Source organism: Oryzias latipes, chromosome 13 (assembly GCF_053564925.1).
Source record: "Oryzias latipes strain Hd-rR chromosome 13, Olatipes_Hd-rR_3.1".
Classification (NCBI taxonomy): domain Eukaryota; kingdom Metazoa; phylum Chordata; class Actinopteri; order Beloniformes; family Adrianichthyidae; genus Oryzias; species Oryzias latipes.
This window is the reverse complement of record NC_136249.1, coordinates 10,317,501-10,338,760: the sequence shown is the minus strand read 5'-3', so window position 1 is coordinate 10,338,760 and position 21,260 is coordinate 10,317,501. Positions and strand designations below refer to the sequence as shown.

The window sequence follows — 21,260 nt, the reverse complement described above, 5'->3', positions numbered from 1 at the left end:
GGAGCAGAGCAGAGATCTTGTGGAACGCTCAGTGCATTTTCCACATCACAAATACAATGTTTTACACATCATTTTTAGTCTGCTCGTGATTCAACACACTTTTAATAAAGAAATACTCAGAAATGCAACTTCAATCTTAAATTTCTCTATCCATGTCCTCCATAATCAGATAAAGGCTTCAAGGCTTCGTTTAAAACACCAACAACACAATTTTCATCGGAGTAGATCTCTAAAACTGTGTTTTTCAACCTTCAACCGGCACACTTTAACCTCGTCAAAAATCCAGCGGCACACCAGCATCCAAAAACTACAAAAAAAAAGAGAAACTCATAGTTTGTATTGATCTATGCAATCTCACATGCATTTTTGTGATAATTATTGAGGCAGAAAAAGCTGGAAGTTGCAGCTGTTTTTACTAAAAGATGTAATAAAAGTTAAGTTAGAAGATTTAATAACGGTTTGATGTGTGTTCGTTGTGGTTTCAAGACGTTTAACAAGAAAGGCTCATTGTGCGCCGAGACGCTGTCACTTTAATCCAATGCATCATGGGAGATGTAGTGCGAAAACTGCCACAAAAGGGCAGAAAGACTCACGTCTCTGAGCTTCATTGTTTTGTCCACTTGTTCCACGGTCTGACACCAGATTCTGGGGAAAGCTACACCGCTAAAGACGAGCTTTAGCTGGTATTTTTGTTAGAACTGAGAGACTTTATGAGAAGAATCAGAACAATGAAGTGAAGACTTTAACCACTTCTAATTGCTCAGACTGATGACATGTAACTAAGCCTCCAAGAATGATTGGTGGAGACAGTTAAAGGGGCGAGACTTTTCAGAAAACAGCTGTAGCTACGGCTAAATCGCGGTACCGTCATTCCTATCAAAATGTCTTTAATAGAATCAAATAAACACAAAGAAAAAAAGTCTTTTTCGATCTTTCATATTCCTAATTACTTAGTGTTTTAATCAGGGCCTGTTTGGATGAACACAGAGCTGAAATCCTGGAGATGGGAAATGTTCTAGATCAGTTAATGAGAGTAATTTCCCACGGCAAACCTGACCATCTCCCACGGCACAGTAGTGTGGCGCGGCACACTGGTTGAAAAACACTGCTCTAAAAGACCTCAAACTGAAGCCCGATTCTAGCCTCACCATTAGGGTTGTGGGGACTTGCAAAAGCTTACCATGTCATTAGGACTTTTTCGTAACAGCACTGAATTACGGTAATAGACCAAAAAAAGAAGTTTGTAATGTAACACACAGTTTTCTTTTTAAAACTTTGGACTCAAACGTGAAGCTTGTTTCTAGATTCAACTTTTGGTGTTTCACAGTCAGAAACAAGGAGAAGAGCCTACAAATTGGAGAACCCTGCAGTATCAGCTCAGTCAAAGACGTAAAGAGAGTGAAATCACGTGTTTAAAACAGAAGTAAAGGGCTTCGCCTAAACAGAAGTGGCAGGTTTTCTTTTTGTTTTTTTTAAAAAAAAGCAGGTGTAATATCCTTTTCACATTAAATATTTACACTCTTCTGGTTCATAATCTTTTTTCTCTCAGGAAAGAGTCTGATGTGTTCTGATATGGTGCCAATACAGAACAACCTACTGCACAAATGTAATGAATGGATGTGCTACTGAGCAGTTACTCACTCCTGCAAGGACATGGACACAATTTCCATGCAATGTACAGCATGCTGTCACAATAATAAACTGTGTTCATGTTACATAAGATAGCACATTTTACTGTTTCTCTTTTCTCGTCATAATCTCTTGCATTAATCAAATCTGTGCTTCGAGTGCTGCAAAGAAAAAGAACATATTGTACTGTGAAGGACTGCACTCTCTTTACATATTAAACCTCTTGATTTTAGGTGGAACAGAAAAAAAAAATATTATTTTTTATTTCCCATTCGCCATAAGTCATTTATTCCTTAATATTTAAAGACTTGTCACTTTAAAGCTAAAAGGCGGGCTGGAAGAATCCTCTTCCTTACAAATGCTGGGGCAGTCCTTTGTCATACAAACTGACAGAGAGGATTCTACTTAACAAGATAGCAGGGAATCCATTGTCCCAGCTGTCATCATTAAACGGCATGCCTTCCCTTTCTCTCGGGGCTTACTAAAGTGATCAAAACAGCTATTCGTCTTTTATTCAGGAACCCCACTGTCTAAAAATAGCTCGGATACATTATGAGAACAGGCACAGCTCTTTGGCATCACGTGGATAGAAGCGTCTTCCATAAGAACCATCCAAGAAGCATTACGTGTTTTAGTCTAAATCTGCTCAAAATAAATGCAATAAATCTGCACAACACCGAAAATAAAAGTAGTTTCTGTTTTCCCAACAAAAAGCCACAGAGTCATCACTCTCTAGAAATAAAAGCCAGGAAAGCACACTGCAGATGGAGCAGGAAACTGCTGATTGTGTTAGAAGCACAAATATCTGGTTTTTATCTCTCCAAGTGACACAAACTCAACACGAGATGACAGGAGAAAAAAGCATTAGACAAAAATTCAAAAAGTGCTAATCAATTTTTAATGAAACCAAATCAATCTCTATCAATCAACCACTTATTGTAACATACATTGATTGTATGTTACTATTTGATTTTGAATTTGATTTGAAATTGTTTATTTCAAGCAATTAAGTAGAAATAATACACAACAGCAATATAAACATCAGTTATACATGCATACAGTAACTAATCAAACTTAGGATAATTAGACATATTAATAAATATTGCTTGAAAGGGAGTGGGAGGAAGCAAACTTATATAATCCCACCCCGATTATACTGTAACCATTTTATTACATGATTTATCAATATCTGTCCCAGTTTTTATCAGACAGAATTAAAAATTATAAGATATCGATAAAGCACATAACAAAGATGAATTACTTAAGTATTACGTCAGAAAATAACTATTTTAGAAATCAACATGGCAAATGCAGATCAGTCATCTGAAATATATGAACTATACAATCAATGTGTAAAAACTGTACTGAGTGAGCCCTCCTCCCTCATATTTCATATAGGCAGTAACAGCTGGCTCTTAGAAGCCAAAATCCCATAGACTTCTATAGAGAAATAAACATGTCATTCTATTTATCAGAATAAACATTCTTGATCTGTTGCCTTTTTTTAACATGTTCTTGATAATCCTAATTTCTTTTTTCATTATATTTTTTCTGTAGTGCAAGTTATTCACGTTATAAACTGGCCAATCAGATGTCTCAGTAAAGGTCTCCTGTCCAACATTCAAAACATTTGACAGATTCTTCCATGTTCCATGCATAGTAGGTGCCATAGAACTGTTGACTCAGACCGACTCAGAGCAATCGCTGTTTACTGACAACATGGCGGCATCACATCAAGCGTTTGATGTGTTTGAACTTTTAAACCTAATTGGGCGTGTGAATTCAAAAGATCCTCATTAAGATGTAGTTAGTGGATGACAGGAAGAGGCTCACGAAACTTTTAACCACAGTAAACAAACCAAGAGGTAAAAACCAAGAGAAAATATGTGCATCTGTCATTTTATCATTATGCAGCTCTTTACACAAAGACTCTTAATGTTTTCCGATTGCAGGAGTTGATTCACACATGTGAAATAACATGAAAAAGACACATCTAAACACACCACATGAATTTAGGAAGTGAGGACAGCAAAGAGCAGCAGCTTTGTCTGCTGACCTGCCATCATTTCCTGTGGGCTGAGAATTAGTTTCCCAGGCCTGGCAACCAGAAACAGCTGAGAAGAGAGGGGCTGTCCAAAACTGGGAGATGTGAGCTGCATTTAAAGTGGCTTCATTCACAGAGAGAAGCCTGCCGACAGTTAGGCAATTTCAATTTATCAATCTGAGCCTATTGTTCTTCAACAAAGGCTTTCTCCTAGTTTTTTTTGTCAAAACATTCATCAAGACCCTTAATTGTTAATTTATTTTTGATGTATGAAGACACACCAAGCTTGCAATTAATACGGTATACGGTATAGATAAAAAATACATTTACTAAAAAAACAATGCTAAAAAAATTGATATCTTAGAGATTTTGTCCACATAAAAAAAAATCCCATTTGTAGATAATAATAATGTGATCAGAGTGGCAGATTCGTTTTTGGGGTGAACAATGAGAAGAAACTTTACAAAAATAAATGTAAATTGTCAAAGTAGATTTTTTTTTTACCTTCAACAGTTAGATGCAGTAACTTGAAATATTTTGTGTAATGCTCACATTATGAGGCAAAGGCTACATTTGTTTGATTTTGCTCTTTAGTGTGTGAACATTTGGATTCACACTGAGGTCATCTGCATTACCCTAAAAAATGACATCCTCTTTCTGAACTGGACTGGGGTTTGCTTGTTTGATCCATACCAAACCTCAGGTGACCTTTTACAATGTCAAACTTGGAAACTACTTGTGAAAATGAATGATTCAAAGAGTGACAACAAGCCTTTTCTCTTTTTAGTTCCTGTCTTTGGATAGCAATGTATAATGTTGCTCCATTAGGGTTCACCTGAAAGACTCCCTCATTTACAGGTACACTATATTACCAAAAGTGTTCGCTCACCCATCCAAATGATCAGAATCTGGTGTCCTAATCTCTTGGCCTGGCCACAGGTGTATAAAATCAAGCCCTCAGGCTTGCAGAGTGTTTTTACAAACATCTGTGAATTCCAGCGTGGAACTGTCATAGGATCCCCCCCGTGCAACAAATCCAGTGGGGAAATTTCCTTGCTCCTAAATCTTCCACAGTCAACTTTCAGCTCTATCAGAATAAAATGGAAGAGTTTGGGAACAACAGCAACTCAGCGTCCAAGTGGTGGACCACGTAAACTGACAGAGAGGGGTCAATGGATGCTGAAGAGCATAGTGCAAAGAGGTCGCAGACTTTCTGTACAGTCAATTGCTACAGTATCTGAGTTTATGTATGTTAGTGGTCTGTATGGCACTTTTCTCAGAAGACATTAAGGCAGCGGATATTCATTCAAAAAACATTCCGATCGATCTTTGTTTTTCTGATTATTATGATTCACAGTTTTATGTTTCAGTATTTTAATTCTTCTTCTTCTTCTTATTTTATTTTATTTTTTTACAAATGTTCCCCTTGAATGATTTTATTGTCTTAGTGTTTAATTTGTCTGAGTTTTAAATGGACTATGGCCGTGGCGAATTACAGAACTAAAAATATCAGAGGAAGCTAAAGACAAATTTTGAGGACCAATAATTTCAAAACTAAAATTAAAACACAAAAAACTACAAACCTTAAAATCGTAATTTTAAAACAATTTACTTCTGTTTGTTTAAAGTGAAAGCTGTAAAGCTCTTACTGCAATTAAACTTTTTTAAATTTCAGTAAAGTAAAAAAAATGCAATTAATAACACAAGTATAAAAGTAAAACAAATAATGAATGAACTTTCACCTTTAACACTTGATATTTACAGAAATGTTGAACTTCTCTGTACTTACTGTATTTACTTTTTAAGAAAGAGAAACACTTTCCATCTAATAAATCCAGTTGTGTGTCACAGTTGATCCCTCATTTGTAAAACCACACAATAATCATGAATAACACGAGAACGGTTACATGGAGACAAAGACGGTAGGAAGCCTTGCAACAAATAAATATACACCAATCCTACTCTCTGATTATGAAGAATTCTAAGACTATTCCAAAGCTCTGATTGACAGGCCTAAATGAGCACCTCATGCCCCAAATGTGATTTAAAACAACACATGTTAATCACCTTTACAGGTGTGAGGCATGGCTCCAATTTGGAAATGTTGCTTTATTTTCTGCAAGATATATCAGAAATCACAACAAAAAATGATACACAATAATGGAAATCATTTTATAGTTAGCAGTGAACATTTAAATCACTGTTTTTTAGTTTACTTTGTGTTTTGTTTAGCCTTTCAGAGTGATTTACCTGAAGTTATCAACTCTAAACTAATGAGGCTTGCTTGGATTCACCTGCGCGTATTTTAACGCGTGTCTCCTAAAAAAGGCCAAACTAACATTTGATCATCAGTTTCCCGGATTTCAGCAACGTTGAGGAGCTTGAACACACCAGCCCCCAGTAACCCCCCCACATGAGCAACAAGTGCGCAGCGGAAGACCCGTGTCTGCTTTTACCTTCGGGGAGTCGAAGCGACCTCCTCCAACTTCCCCGTTCCACGCGTTTACGCACGGTCACGCCAATCGAAAGGGGCTCGGAGTCTCAGTCATGGTCGCATAGATCCGAAGTAGCGTTTCCCTCTGCGCAGACTCAAAAAATCAGTACATCTCGGAGGCGGAGAGCGAGCCGTTACTTGACGGATGAGAGCGGCGGAGCAGAGCACTGAGCGGTGACCTATCAGTGTCTGTCCACACAGCAGCAGTGACCTCCCTCCCTCCTGTTAACCTCTTACTGGCTGCTCCTCATCAGCTTGACCAGGGGTGTCAAACTCATTTTCACCGAGGGCCACATCAGCATAGGGCCAGATATAACTTATACATATAACTAAATGTAATGAAAACTAAATGTCCCTACTCCTTAATGTAAAATAACTCATTATTTATCTATTATAACTGTTTAAAGTGACAATTACAGTTGCATAGAAAACACGTGTTTGCTTGTTACTCTAGCATAAATCCTTTTAAATTTTGTCCGCTTATTAAAACCCACATAACTCCATCAATGAAGGATCAAACTGTCCAAGTAAATAAAGAAAAACAACATCAAACTGAGCTGCAAAGAACATGTATTACACATGTAACATTTTACAAAAAAGGGCTGCACACAGCCTTGCATCCAGCTGATGGTTTGATGACAACACTTTGTCTGCATACAAACATAAGATCTGCAAACATTGAATAATTACAACAGCAGCTACACATAGATAATATGTAACTAAAATAAAAATTTATTTCAAGAAATTAAAACTTTCATGCTCTTGCGGGCCACATAAAATTACATGGCGGGCCAGATTTTCCTCAAATCTGACCTCCTGCCCAAAAAATTACTACAGTTTAATTCTAACCTGTTTTTTTTTCCAATTACAAATCGTCCAAATAGATTAAGTTGTAGTTTGTTGCCTAGTATTTAAATAACCAACGCACAGATTGGGTTTGTTAATGAGGACTTAAGATATGACATACTTTAAAGTTAAACCACCTTTTTTTCATAGTCATGCCTTTTTCCCACTATGAATGAGTCACACAATTCTAGTGCAAAAGGAGCTGCAGCACAGGCTTTGTGTGCAGTTTCACTTCTGAAGTGGACCATGCTTTAACCACCAACAGTCTAAACAAAGCCTGCAGATACTGTGAGCAAGTCAGCATGTTGACGAAAATCTGAGAACCCTCACATGTATGAAGTTCCATTTGTGCCACTATATTAAAAACAGAAGTCACATTTTTAAAATCGACATTTCTTAAATAGCAAAAAAAAGTTCAGTTTAAAAAAAGAAAAGCTTTGTAAGTAGCAAAACAACTAGAGTTACAAAACGCTTTTGCAACAAATGCTCAAAAAGAATGAAATATATGTTCAATATGATCCTTTGTGCAATTTGAGAAGTGATAATTAAGGGATCAACACTGCAAACTATAACATTTATAGTGCAGATTTATTTATTATTTCAAGCAAAGAAATATGACCTGGGGCCTCATTTATAAAACTTTGCGTAGGATTTGCGTCAGAAGTGGCGTACGGATGAAACATAGGACGTGCGTACGCACAGAAATATTCGGATTTATAAAACCGTGCGCACGCACATCCTACGCATCTTTCCCTTAATAAATCACAACCGATTCTAAATGCAGCGCAGCTTTTTGCAGCTTCGTGACACGCCCATATTTGTCCATAAATAGTCCGTGAAACGCCCACAAATGAATATTCATTGATTGCGAAACCATGGCAAACACCGAGAGGAAATCAAAAAAACGTATCTTCACTCAATGTGAAGTAGAAGTTATTGTTGGCGAGGTGGAAAAGAGGAGAAAAGTGTTGTTTGGAGGCCACAGTGTGGGCATTACTAATGCCAAAAAGGCACGTGAGCGGCAAACGGTGGCAGACGCCATAAATGCTGTAGCCTCACAACCATCCGAGGTTGTGAGGCTACAGCGCCCCATCGGGGGGGGGGGGGGGGGGGGGGGGGGGGAACCGGAGCGCTAGATGCATGCGCCGGGGGGACCGGAGCGCCAGGGGGGGGGGGGGGGGGACCGGAGTGCTAGATGCATGCGCCGGGGGGACCGGAGCGCCAGATGCACCGGGTGACACGCGTGGTTCCTCCGAGTGCTCCTCTGTAACGCCGGGCCCAAAAGCCCGCAGAGGTCCAACAGGACGGCTGGAGGAAGTCAGAACCGGCTCATAAGCCACTCGTCCTCGTTTGCCAGCAAGTCTTGTTGCTGTCTAAAGATGCGTTCACTCCGAATTCTTCCATTTGCCACATCTTCTTTCTAAGAGCGCAAGATCAGCCATTGTGCGTCATTACGCATTGTGATGGGGCATTCTATTTCCATCCATTTAATTACATCTGACAAGCTACAGATGTCGGCAATAATCCATGTGGAAATGGGAAATTGTTCAGCGCAAATGTAATTTCTTGTTGCTTTCTGAATGGTTGAGACATACGCCATACAATGTTTTTTTCAAAAATAAAACTAACTAAAGGCATATGCATGAATACCATAATTCCATAGCTTATGAAGAAATGTTTTAATATGAAGACAACTTTCCCCAGTGGACAATTAGTACATCTGTCCGTCCGTCCGCACGCCCGCACCTATCTGCTCCGCCAGACGGACACATTGACGAGAATATCAGTTTTGTACATTATTTCGTTCTGTTAACTATATTATTTATGAGGATGAATTGCACAACATGCCAATATTGCAGAACATATTTCACTTTTCTTTCTGCAAATATGTGTTCATTTGAATTTCTTTTGTAATTTTCGTTTGATCTTTTTTATTTGTTTCACTGCTGATCGATCAAATGGGTGTTCGTGTAGGCTGTCAATTCTAAGACTTGCTTTGTGAAGTCTTCATGTTATTTATGAGAGGCAGTATTGTCATTTTCACTTTCACGTGTTTCTTCCATCTGCCGACGGTGTCGCCGTTTCTCATTTAACCCGTTTTTGTGCGTACGCCTGGGTCAGAGCTTGCGTGGAGGACCGCACATTTTCCCGTCAAGTTTGCTTTTTATAAATCTCAACTATTGCGTAGAGAGTGGCGTACACCTTCTTTTGTGCGTACGCAACGTTTATAAATGAGGCCCCTGATGATTTGGAAGCAGAAATAGTGTCTTATAACTTCTTTGGAAAATATCCCACAAAACAGGAAGCAAAAGCTGAAGTAAATAGAGGCTGTGAGAAGTTAATTTCAGTTCTTTTTAGAAAGATGTTGGTCAACATGAAACAGTAATTGCTGGGAATACTGTACTCCACCAAGCTGCCTGATCTCCCTTCCATGTAAAAGACTAACAACAAACAAACTTCTTTGCAGCTAATATCTTTGAAATTCAAACTCAGTAAAGTTTTGCTGCTAAAAAATATTCACACTCAAAAGCACAAATTGCAGTCTCAGGTCAAACAAGCATCATTTCCATGTGAGTTTTTACAAGGCGCTGTCTTTGATTTGAGGAACTGACAACCTCATAGCCGGCAGAGCGCCCCATCCCTGCACGTGTTGGGCACACTTCAAAGAAAGCCTTCATCCCATGTTTCAAAAGCTGACGAGGAGACTGCAGTCCACAGTGACTTGTCACGCCGCAGATCATTATGTCGGCGCTCTGCTGCTTCTTTGGGAACAAAGAACTGAAGGTTACAGAGAAAGGCCCGTCCGCCAGCGTGCGTGACTAAGCTGCCCGTGTCTACGTGTTTGTGTACATCTGCACACCCATCACAGAGTGCGTCTTTTCTTGGAGCCTGATTGTGCACAAAGCCTGCACACATGTGTTGTCTGGCACTAGAGGCTGAACAACGACTCAATTGTTTGGTGAAGTGATAAGAAAGGGGGGCAAACTATAACAGAAGAAAGAAATGCTGCATCTACTATCTGATAACAATCAAGATCACTCACTGTCAGAAAATGCTTCTTTCTCGAGGAGTCTGACTTTTGGGAAGACTGAAATAATCTGTCATTTCTGTGGCCAGGCCCTTGAGATTTCCATGACAACGCCACTATGTGCAAATTATCCCTCTAATCTGATCGGTTTTAGTTTCTGTTTGAATTTGTTATCTCTTCAGTTACAAAGCTTGCATCATGATTAGTTTACAGTGAGCGTTTTAGACTAAAGAAAGAATATACTTGTAGTTCCTGTGAATCACATGTTACAATTATAATTTCAAAAAACAGCACATGCACATGAACCCATCCCAGCTCCTCCTAAAAATGCCAGTCTTGTACTGACTTCCTTTATAAAGACATAAATCATGTAGCGTGAAGCTTGGATGTAGACAACTTGTCTTACTAATCTTTAAAGGGAGGCAAGCTTGATGGTTTTAAAGCTTTGATCGAAGGTCAGAACAATAACTTTAAATGACATTTTAAGGTAAAGAGATTAAGATTACAACAAGATTGCATTTAAATTTACAACAAACTAAATTAAATATTTGACTTTTGGGTTGGTTAACAGACAGACTGCCCCATTTACAGACATTTAGACCTTGAATAATAAAGGATAACGTTCATACTTTTGGTACATTTGCAATAGAATCTAAATTGTAGCACTTACCGTATTTTTTACAATATAAGGCGCTTAAAGGCCTTAATTTCTTAAAAATAAATAAAAACAATGCGTCATAATCTGGAGCATTTTATTTGTGTATTAAGTCTGGTTGTTTACTAATTTAAAGTGATTTTCAGAGGGACACGTTTTTGTAGGTATTGTTGTGTTACAGAAAAAAAGAGAGAAGAAAGCATATATATTTGTCGAATCTATATGACTATACTAATGAAGGCTTTCAATGCAAATATTTGAAATATGTTCTAGAGTTACTATGACTTGTCTCTGACTGTTTCGTCTTGTTTAATGCGTCTTCTACCTTGGTGAGCCTTATACAAGACAAAAGTTCAAAAATAGACCATTCATTGATGGCGCGCCTTACCATCTGGTGCCCCTGTAGTGCAAAAATATATACAGTACAGACCAAAAGTGTGGACACACCTTTCCATTCATTTAAATAAGACGGTGTGTCCAAACATTTGGTCTGTACTGTACATGAGTTACATTAAAACATATGTTTTCTTCTTCTCACTCCCTTTCAAGGAATATTTAAAACTCTGTTTCCATCCATCCATCCATCCATCCATCCATCCATCCATCCATCCATCCATCCATCCATCCATCCCTCCGCTCATCAGGGACCGGGTCCCAGACTTCCCTCTCCCCGGCCTCTTTCTTCCGCTCCTCTGGGGCAGGAGTCTCCCCCACCCAGAAACTGCCTTTCTCTGTTCAAGAACCTCTATTTCAAAACCATATATAATGGGTATATATTGGATCGGTGTGTACAGTACGAGTGCAAATATGTTTTATTATAATTGCATAGTCATCTTTTACTTTCTTTATATGTTTAATAATTTATATCTATAAATCTTAACTAGGTTTGAAATGTATTTGTATTTATTTTTATTTATTTACTTGTATTACTTGAAGTAAACCGGTAAAAACCAATGCTTATGGCATCAAAAATCATACAGCTCAGAGTGTCAAGAAAATGTCTTTCCTTTGAATTGTAACTATCAAAACAATTTACTTAGGTTTTTACAATTGTTTAAACACTACCCCAACAATAACCGTCAATCATTTTCCGCTTTCCTTCCTTCCAGGTGGTCATTGGGTGATAGCTCAGCCTGCCTTCACCTGCATGGCCAGAACACAGGGCTGCAAGTGTACAGACCATAAAGTCGATAATTGAGCAGCAGCTGAGAGTTTCAGGACGTCAAGTGTACTCACAGGCATCCTTACACCCAAACTGTAAGGATTCTGTGGTTTGGTTTTGTTCTGGTCACGTTTTTGGTTTTCTTTTTGTCAGTCACTCCAGTTTCAGGTTCATGATCCACAGCTGTCTTCAGTTCAGTTAATTACCCTCAGCCTATTTAAGTTTCTTGGTTTCAGTTCATCCTTGTCAGGTTATCTGCTCTGTTGTGTCACTGGTTTGTTTCTCCCCATAGTTTTGTCATGTTTCAGTTTGTTTATTAAATGTTTTATTTCCTGTAACCAAGCCTGGTCTCCTGCATTTTGGGTCCTCCACCACCAGTTCGTGACACAAACATGCCTTTGTTTACTATTGAAATTTATAAAGAGATTGCTTTGAGTCACAATCATGACTAACTGCAGTCAATCCCTGGTTTAGCTTTTCACATAGATCCTGAAAAGTTTAAAATGTTTATCCCTTCTTTTAATAAAATAATAATAATTCAGTTGCAAACTCTTGTGCGCCACCTTGCATTGCACTAAAAATGTTGGGAAGTTCAGATGGAATCAATATGCAGCTTCTTTTCCCAGAATTCCAGTTATCATTTTCCAAGTTAATAACAGGTGAAGATAAAATCAATGTTCTTTTCATGCCTTACAGTAATGTCTACATGGAGATTTTTTAATATTTAAAACTGTGTGTAATGCACAAGAGTGTTTGTAGATAAGGTTTGTTCGTACAGTTGGCTCCGAAATAGCAGCAGCTTGATAAAAAAAATCCAATTACAAGGAAAAAGTGTTGGGTATCGATGAGTCAGCACTTAAGAAAAAGGAATTCTCTCAGTGCTGTTGTTGCAATGTGCCGTCATGGAGAGTAATTCATTTCACATACTCTGTGACTACTCTACCACAGACACACAAAAATCCTGGCTACAAGAGAACCAATGAAGACCTCAAGGGTATGTTTTTGGTTTTCAATGGCCAAAAATATGCAGACAGACCTGTGCGACTGCATAGGGATAGCTAAATCACCATTGGGCAGCGTAAAACATATTCACCATCTATTATCCTTTTGCTATTGCATCCATGTCTTATTCAAGTGTTGTCGAACAATGCAATATGCAGTTCCTTTCAAATATAGAAATAGTTTTCGAAGCTTTTTGTAGTCTTAGCATGAAGAGCCTGAACGCTGTCAGACATTTTACAGCCACATTCGAAATCTTGTTGTAGTTTGCACAAAGAGAACAATTGTGAGTTTAGATGGAGGCTCATGTAAGTCGTCTTGAAAAGATTTAAATTATTAGATACAAATCAACACCCTAAGAAACTGACAGATTTGAACACTGTCTTGTTTGATTTTGCCATTTCTTCCCCCATCAACTGTATAAGTACTTCAGTATTTTTTCCCGACATTTTCCTTGGAGTTACTACACTGACCAAAAATATAAAAGCAACACTTTTGTTATTGCTCCCATTTTTTATGGTATGAACTCAAAGATGTGAAACATTTTCCACATACACAAAATAACCAGTTCTCTGAAATATTGTTCACAAATCTGTCTAAATCTGTGATAGTGAACACTCTGAAATCTTCAGTTGTATCACACAGCACAATGCCATAGATGTCGCAAGTTTTGCGGGAGCGTGCAATGGGCATGCTGATAGCAGGAATTTCCACCAGAGCTGTTGCTAGGGAATTGAATGTCCATTTCTCCACCATAAGCCTTCTCCAAAGGCATTTCCGAGAATTTGGCAGCATATCCAACCGGCCTCACAACTGCAGACCACGTGTCACCACACCAGCCCAAGACCTCCACATCCAGCATGTCCACCTCCAAGATCGTCTGAGACCAGCCACTCGGACAGCTGCTGAAACAATCGGTTTGCATAACCACAGAATTTCTGCACAAACTGTCAGAAACCGTCTCAGTGAAGCTCATCTGCATGCTCGTCGTCCTCATCGAGGTCTCGACCTCACTCCAGTTCGTCGTCGTAACCGACTTGAGTGGGCAAATGCTCACATGCGATGGTGTCTGGCATGTTGGAGAGATGTTTTCTTCACGAATGAATCCCGGTTTACACTGTTCAGGGCAGATGGCGTCGTGTGGGTGAGCGGTTTTCTGATGTCAATGTTGTGTCGAGTAGCCCATGGTGGTGGTGGGGTTATGGTATGGGCAGGCATCTGTTATGGGCGAAGAACACAGGTGCATTTCATTTATGGCATTTTGAATGCACAGAGATACCGTGACGAGATCCTGGGGCGCATTGTTGTGCCGTACATCCAACAACATCACCTCATGTTGCAGCATGATAATGCACGGCCCCATGTTGCAAGGATCTGTACACAATTCTTGGAAGCTGAAAACATCCCAGTGCTTGCATGGCCAGCATACTCACCAGACATGCCACCCATTGAGCATGTTTGGGATGCTCTGGATCGGTGTATACGACAGCGTGTTCCAGTTCCTGCCAATATCCAGCAACTTTGCACAGCCATTGAAGAAGAGTGGACCAACATTCCACAGGCCACAATAGACAACCTGATCAACTCTATGCGAAGGAGATGTGTCGCACTTTGTGAGGCAAATGGTGGTCACACCAGATACTGACTGGTTGTCTGAGTCCCCTGACCCCCTCAACAAAACAAAACTGAAGATTTCATAGTGGCCTTTTCTTGTGGCCAGTCTAAGGCACACCTGCATATAATCATGCTGTCTAATCAGCATCTTGATATGGCACACCTGCAATGTGGGATGGATTGTCTTGGCAAAGGAGAAGTGCTCACTATCACAGATTTAGACAGATCTGTGAACAATATTTCAGAGAACTGGTTATTTTGTGTATGTGGAAAATTTTTCACATCTTTGAGTTCATACCATTAAATGGGACCAATAACAAAAGTGTTGCGTTTATATTTTTGGTCAGTGTATATTTGTTTTGAGACAATCGTTATGCAGAGTAAAAACTTGCTCTGATATTATGTTAGGAAGGGAAGGCGATCTGTCAGCTTCAACTAACCTCATGCTCTCACATACAACCAGCTTCTGATTTCAGTTTTCATTACTTTAACCTTCATGCTACATTCACACTGGGCTCAGAAACGCGCGTTCAAGATTAACCTATCAGATCTTCCATTTATTAGCCAAACAGTTAAAAAACAGGATTGTTTCAAAAGTATTAATATAAATGCCACTTTAACAGCCTGGTGGGAATTTCTCAAAATATCAAAATCATCAATTCAACCGTGCAAAATGACACCCATCTGGAATAACCCAGACATCCTCATAAACAAAAAAATTATCCACTTCCCAGCTTGGCAAGCAGGGGGCATAAAACAACTAGAGCACATAATTATTGATAGAAGATTCATAACTCCCCAGTAACTTCAAGACAAACATGGAATAAATAACTTCTTGGAATATCAGCAACTTAAATCAATTATTACTAAAAAGTTTAAATACAGAGACAACGATTTAAAGCTACCAGATGTAGTTACCACTCTGATCAATTTCTCAATGAATAAAACTCTCTCCAAAATATACAAACTTTTATGTAATTTAGATAATAATATTTCACTTCCGACAACAAAATGGGATGCGGATTTGAGCATCAGCACAGATGAAAGCTTTTGGTCAGAACTTTGTCTAAACACCTTTAAACTGACAAAAAGTCCAAATCTGCAGCTAATCCATTTCAAAACTCTACACAGAATTTACTACACTGGACAGAGGATGTTCAAGATGGGTCTCAGCAACTCAGACATTTGTCAGCACTGTGACGGTAATCTACCCGACAATTACATGCATGCACTATGGTTCTGCACGCCTGTCCAGGCTCTCTGGCAGCAGGTATGTGCCGATCTATCAGTCTGGCTTAAGGTTTCAATCACAGCTTCACCGCCACTTTGTGTGCTTGGTGACATGAGTGCCATCGATGTAGAAGGAGGATTAGGCTCTATCATTTTCATAACTCTTTGCATTGCTAAAAAAACTATTTTAATAAATTGGAAAAGCAAGAAAAATATAAATATACTCCAACATAAACACACGCACATGCACACACACACCCTTTCAAACACACATACACGCACACATATTTTGCAAGGAAGGTGGGACCTGGGTCCATCTGTCCCCTTGTCGCTTTATGCTGCTTCATGGTCTTACCCCCCTTCCCCTCCTATTATCACCCTCCTACCCCCCCCTCTCTAACGTCCCTCTCTCTTCTTTCCCTCTTTCCTTTTCCGTCCGGTCCAACACCAAAGATTTTCAAACATGATTGAAATCAATAAAGTTTGGCCTCAATTACAAAAGGGGTTTATTCAGACATACCTTTGGTTTGTCTGAAGATTAATAACCCCTCTTGTTAAAGTAAAATATGTCCAACACAAGAGGCCCTCAGCTCTCATCTGTCTGCCTAGCTGTTGGACAGGACAAGTTAAAAAAAAGAAAGAAAAAAAAAAGAAGAAACGCGCGTTCAAACGACCACTTGAATGAAAAGTCTTTCACTTGCGGTCATTGAACTTTAAACCAGGTCAAACTTTGGCCATTGATAGTGACGAATGGATGGCATCAGTTTAATTCATGGAAGTTCCAACTGTTTGAAAATTGATCATGGAGGAGAAATTAACAATTGTTGTTTGTGGTCATCCAGAATTCTATGTCACCAAGTCTTTTGTATATCTGGATAGAGCTGTGAAAGAAAAGGTCTGGAGCAAGATTCACGAGATTTGCACCACTTCAACAATTTGCACAAAGCCTCTTCCAACTGTAGGTGGGTGGACATGAACTAGTATCGGGTATAGCGACAATGCAGTGTAAATGTTGTATGCTAAAACCTCGTTCAAGGACCTGCGTTCAGCACTTTATGGAACACGCATCACATTCCCGGTGTGTACATAGCATTACATTAAAAATCATTTCTACTGCAACAGCAAAAGACACCACTTTCCTTCTTTATCTGACAGTTTTTATTTTATTATCAAAGACTTCTTGAAATACAAGATATGCACAAAACGCCTTCTTAAAGGCATGAAAACAAATTGTTTCTACTAACATTGAGCTCTGAAAAACAGGTCTATCCACCATATGTTACGGTTTACAGCTCAAGAACCTAGATGCAGAGTAATACTGGATACAAAGGCCAAGTTTGAAGACTGTTTAATAACAGTAGACCAAAACCAAGGTGTAGAACACAAACGCTCCAACAAAGAGATACAAAACAAGGTGGCTTAAATAGACAGACAACCCAATGAACTAACAAGGGCCAGCTGTGGACTCCAGCAGGAAGCACAGGAGAGTGGGCGGAGCAAGAGGAAGAAGCCACAGCAGACCTGCACAAGATCACAGAGTGAAAACCAAAAACAAAACAAGCAAACCGTGTCACCATAACTGTTTACACCAAAGCTGGAAGTGTGACCTTACTGGAGGCTAATTGCAATTTTTTCAGGTATTTTCCAAACATTCGCCTATTCACCTCACCCTCTTATGGGTCCTTCACCTGAAGCAAAAGCTGGACGGCAACTGGAAATTATGTTGGAGGAACATGCTGGCACCATGTGTGGTAAGGTAAAATTAACAGGCTTTCCACAAGTTAGCCTCAGTTAAAGGATGCACACTGCTAAAATGTTGTGTTTAAATTTGCTGAATGAAGAAATACAGCAAAAGATGATAGGGGCAAAATCAAAGTAAAAAGAGGTGTAGAATACACCAATTTTGTTTGCACCTAATCTATGTAATTACAGTTAGCTCTAACTTCTTTTTCTTATCTTCAGGAGCTGAACTTATGGTCTTTTCCCTCCTGCTGCTCCTGCGCCTTTTTTCCCCTTCTTTTTTTTAATCACATATTCTCTCCCATGTGAATAAATATAAAGGAATAGGAGCAAGACACAGGTCTGATTTCAATGGCAGTGTCTATTGAATCTTCATACCATATTTAGGGTTGCTGAGAAGCTGGAGTCTGTTCCAGCTGTCATCAGCTGAGATGCTGGGTGATTTGGATTGTCATTGAATGTCACAGACACAGAGAGAATTATCTGCATGATTTTGGACTGTAGAAGGAGTCTTGGGTGAGACAGGAATGACCAGTGAAAGCATTCATGACAGCTATACTCCTCTTTTCAGGCGTTTAGGAATTTTTAATCTTATCCCATGGCAAATCACAGGGAAATTACATTTAGCAGTCTTTATTTAAACAAAAATTGAAATGCAACACTTTTACTTTTGCTCCAATTTGTCATGAGATGAAGTCAAAGTTCTGAAGCATTTTCTACCAACTCAAAATAACCAGTTTGTGAACCATTGTTCACAAACGGGTCTAAATCTGTGAGCAATTCTCTTTTGCTGAGATAATCCATCCCACCTCACAGGTTTGCCATGTCAACATGCTGATTAGACAGCAGGAAATATTGCACAGGTGTGCCTTAGACTGGCCATAATAAAAGGCCACTCTAACAAAAAAAGCCATTTTGTTTTATTGGGAGTGGGGGTGGAGTCTGGGGACTCAGAAAACTGGTCACTGTCTGTGTGGCACATCTCCTTCACACAGAGTTGATCAGGTTGTGGAGTGGCCCTATGCTGGTGGTGGGGTCATGGTATGGGCAGGTTTATGTGATGGATGAAGAACAGATGCTGGAATCTCACACAGATTTTCTATTATAAAAAAATATCAATAATAAACTCCTCCACAAACATGATGAAAACAATAATAGCTCAGTCATTTCAAATTATTTCGGAAGGATTTCATTCTCTAAAGTGCCTGATCCGTCATTGCTTAGCCCTTTTTGTGCACATCATGACATCTAATTACGAAAGATATAATGAACAATGTTACACAGCAGTCAGAAAATTAAAGGCAGTTGCTTGCTAATGTAATGTTAGGACTCATATTACCAACAGCTTCTAAAGAAAGATATTCAAATTACTACATATGCAAAAAAAGAAAAAAAAATATCATCATTGTTGGGCTGTAGATTGGTTAAGATCGTTCTAGTATATATTTTTCTTGCTTTGCTAAATATAAGGTTTTCTGCTTATGTTTTTCTGGCATGGATTTTTATGAAAATGATCATTTGTTTCTTCTATTATTTCTTTAGGGGCTACATAGTGGTGAAGTGGTTAGCGCCCCCCCCCCCTTACACTGGTTCAAATCCCAGTTGGGACTTTTCAGTGTGGAATTTGCATGTTCTCCTCTTCCATGAGTGGGTTTTCTCCAGGCATTCCAGCTTCTTCCCACAGTCCAAAAACATGCTTCATAGGTTGATTGATAACTCTAAATTGTCCCTAGGTGTGTCTCTTAAGTTTGAATGGGTGTGTGGTTGTGTCACCCTGTGACCATCTGGCCTTCTCTCCAGGGTGTGCCCCGCCTTCACCCAATAGCCGGGTCAGGCTTTAGCAGCCCTGTGACCCCAAAAGGGATACAACAATTTAAGAAAATGGGAGGATTTTTTTTTAGAATGATGGAAAACACAGGTTTTAATCTACTTGCGCAAATTGGAAAATTTCTGACTGAGAGTAAAGACAGTGAAGAGAAAGTCAAGAGAAAGAACAACAATAAAAAAAAATTCTATTGAATCTGTTTGAAGTGTAACAAGCAATAAGCTCATTCCTAAAGAAAGCGGGGTCAGTGAAAAACCAATTTGATTTTTTGTCCATGGTTATCTTTTCTATGCTGCGTGACAAAGGTCATAAATCTCCAAGATTGCAGCAACAATTAAATTTAGACACGATGGCCTGCCATGGTTACAGATGAAGAAGCTGCAAATTACTAGGCAACAAAAAAGTTTTTTTCTCATTCAAAGACAGAATCAATATGTTAGCACACTGTTTTGCTGCCCAGTGGAACTCCCACATGAAACATGACTTCAGCCCAGTGCCATTTCTGTGCAGCAGCAGGAGCTGCAAAAGGCACATTGAACCCGGAGCGAGCAGCAGCATGAGATGCCAGAGCCACATTAAACCAACTGAGGACAGAACTTTCTGTGCATGAGACACAAGAGCCTAAAAATTTCATTTACTTCTTTTTGCTTGAGGAGCTCTTGGCTTCAGTTCTTCTCAGAAGCTGAACACGTCCCAAGCTGTGTTAGAGACTCAGTGAGCAGCTGTTTCTGCAGCACAGTGTTCAGAAAATATTCATCGATTGGAATGAAATTCTCCACTTTTAGGCGTGAAATTCTTCAGTGTGTCATTGTGTCCCAGTGAATTCACACTGTTCAGTACAACCCTTTTTGCCATTCAATTACAACTGCATTTTTAAGACTGAAACAACAGACGGTGTGATGTCACTTATTATGCAGCGGCTGCTATTAGAATCTAGAGCTACTGCTAAGAAAAAAATTGGATGTTTCATTCGGATGTTTAGTCATCAGATTCTTTCTCAGACAAAGACAGTTGGACTCTGTCGTTGTATTGTTTCAAACAGAAACCGTTGATAAACATTGGTAAATGAACACAGTATATTAATGCAAAAAGAGGTAGCCCAAAAATAAGAAAATAACGCTAATCTAAAGAAGAAAATCACTACAAAATATAACCAATGATCTGTCCATGCAGTAAATCATTTCTGCTTGAGAAATCTTACAGAATGTCTACATCTAGAAACAAGGAGTTCCACACAAGCAGTCACGAGGGGAAAAATAAACTAAAAAAGCTAACTGTTAGATAGAATTACTTCAAATTAAATGTCCAATTTTAAAGATTGTTTAGCTAGTTCTAAGCAAATGATTTGAACTTCTTGAAATTTTATGTACCTATTTGTGGTTCAATTTAATGACAGTGACAAAAAATAAGTTAAAATAACTGATTTTAGAACAAAATGTAAAACAAAAGGAGAATACAATCTTAGTACAAATTGATCCATCTTAACAAATCCTAATAAAATCTAAAACTAACTAAAAAAAATGGTGCATTTTATCAAATTATCGACTGTGCTGATTTTAAAAAAAGCTTGGAAAAAAGAATAGCAAACAGAAATTGAAACAACAAAAAACTTCAAAAAGATGAAAAACTGTCTGTACGCTACTGCATGAAGTTTTTGACAAAATACTACTCAAACATAAATCAGAAACCAAGGAAATTAATACTGCCCTTTTATTTAAGTTTTTTTTTAAACCCCATCAGATCAAAAGGGACACAATTTTATTTCTTTATTGTTGACTGATGGACACGACCAAGTTAAATTAAAACCAAATGCAGCTCCCACTGTGAGTTCTGCGTTGGAGACCGCTTTCATGTGAAAACTAGATTCTCTAATTTTATTTCAGCAGAGAAGATATTGAATTATTTTTCAACTGAGTCAGGAGAACTGTTTGTAATTAAAGCCTGCGATCTCTTTACAAAGCAGGTCAGTGTTAGCGGCATCTTTATCAAAGATG

At 38.8% G+C, this 21,260-nt stretch overlaps 2 protein-coding genes across 8 annotated transcripts in view; one reads left to right on the top strand and one right to left on the bottom strand.

Moving 5' to 3' along the window:
* gramd1bb (GRAM domain containing 1Bb) overlaps positions 1 to 21,260 on the bottom strand; it is a 144,242-nt gene that overhangs the window by 110,210 nt on the left and 12,772 nt on the right. For 2 of the 7 annotated variants that reach the window (XM_078929714.1, XM_078929715.1), the window contains exon 1: positions 6,130 to 6,170. The exons of 1 other annotated variant lie outside the window; for it this stretch is intronic. The gene's annotated coding sequence lies outside the window, so the exon portion shown is untranslated. Of the gene's footprint in view, positions 1 to 6,129; positions 6,337 to 21,260 lie in introns of those variants that run through there. 4 more of the 7 variants (XM_078929713.1, XM_078929696.1, XM_078929710.1 and 1 more) reach the window with 4 other exon arrangements.
* Positions 17,240 to 21,260, top strand: part of LOC144981558 (uncharacterized) — a 10,856-nt gene continuing 6,835 nt past the window's right edge. The window contains exon 1 of the mRNA XM_078929719.1: positions 17,240 to 17,452. Coding sequence (XP_078785845.1) covers positions 17,377 to 17,452 — 76 coding nt within the window. The 5' untranslated portion in view covers positions 17,240 to 17,376. The remainder of the gene's footprint in view (positions 17,453 to 21,260) is intronic.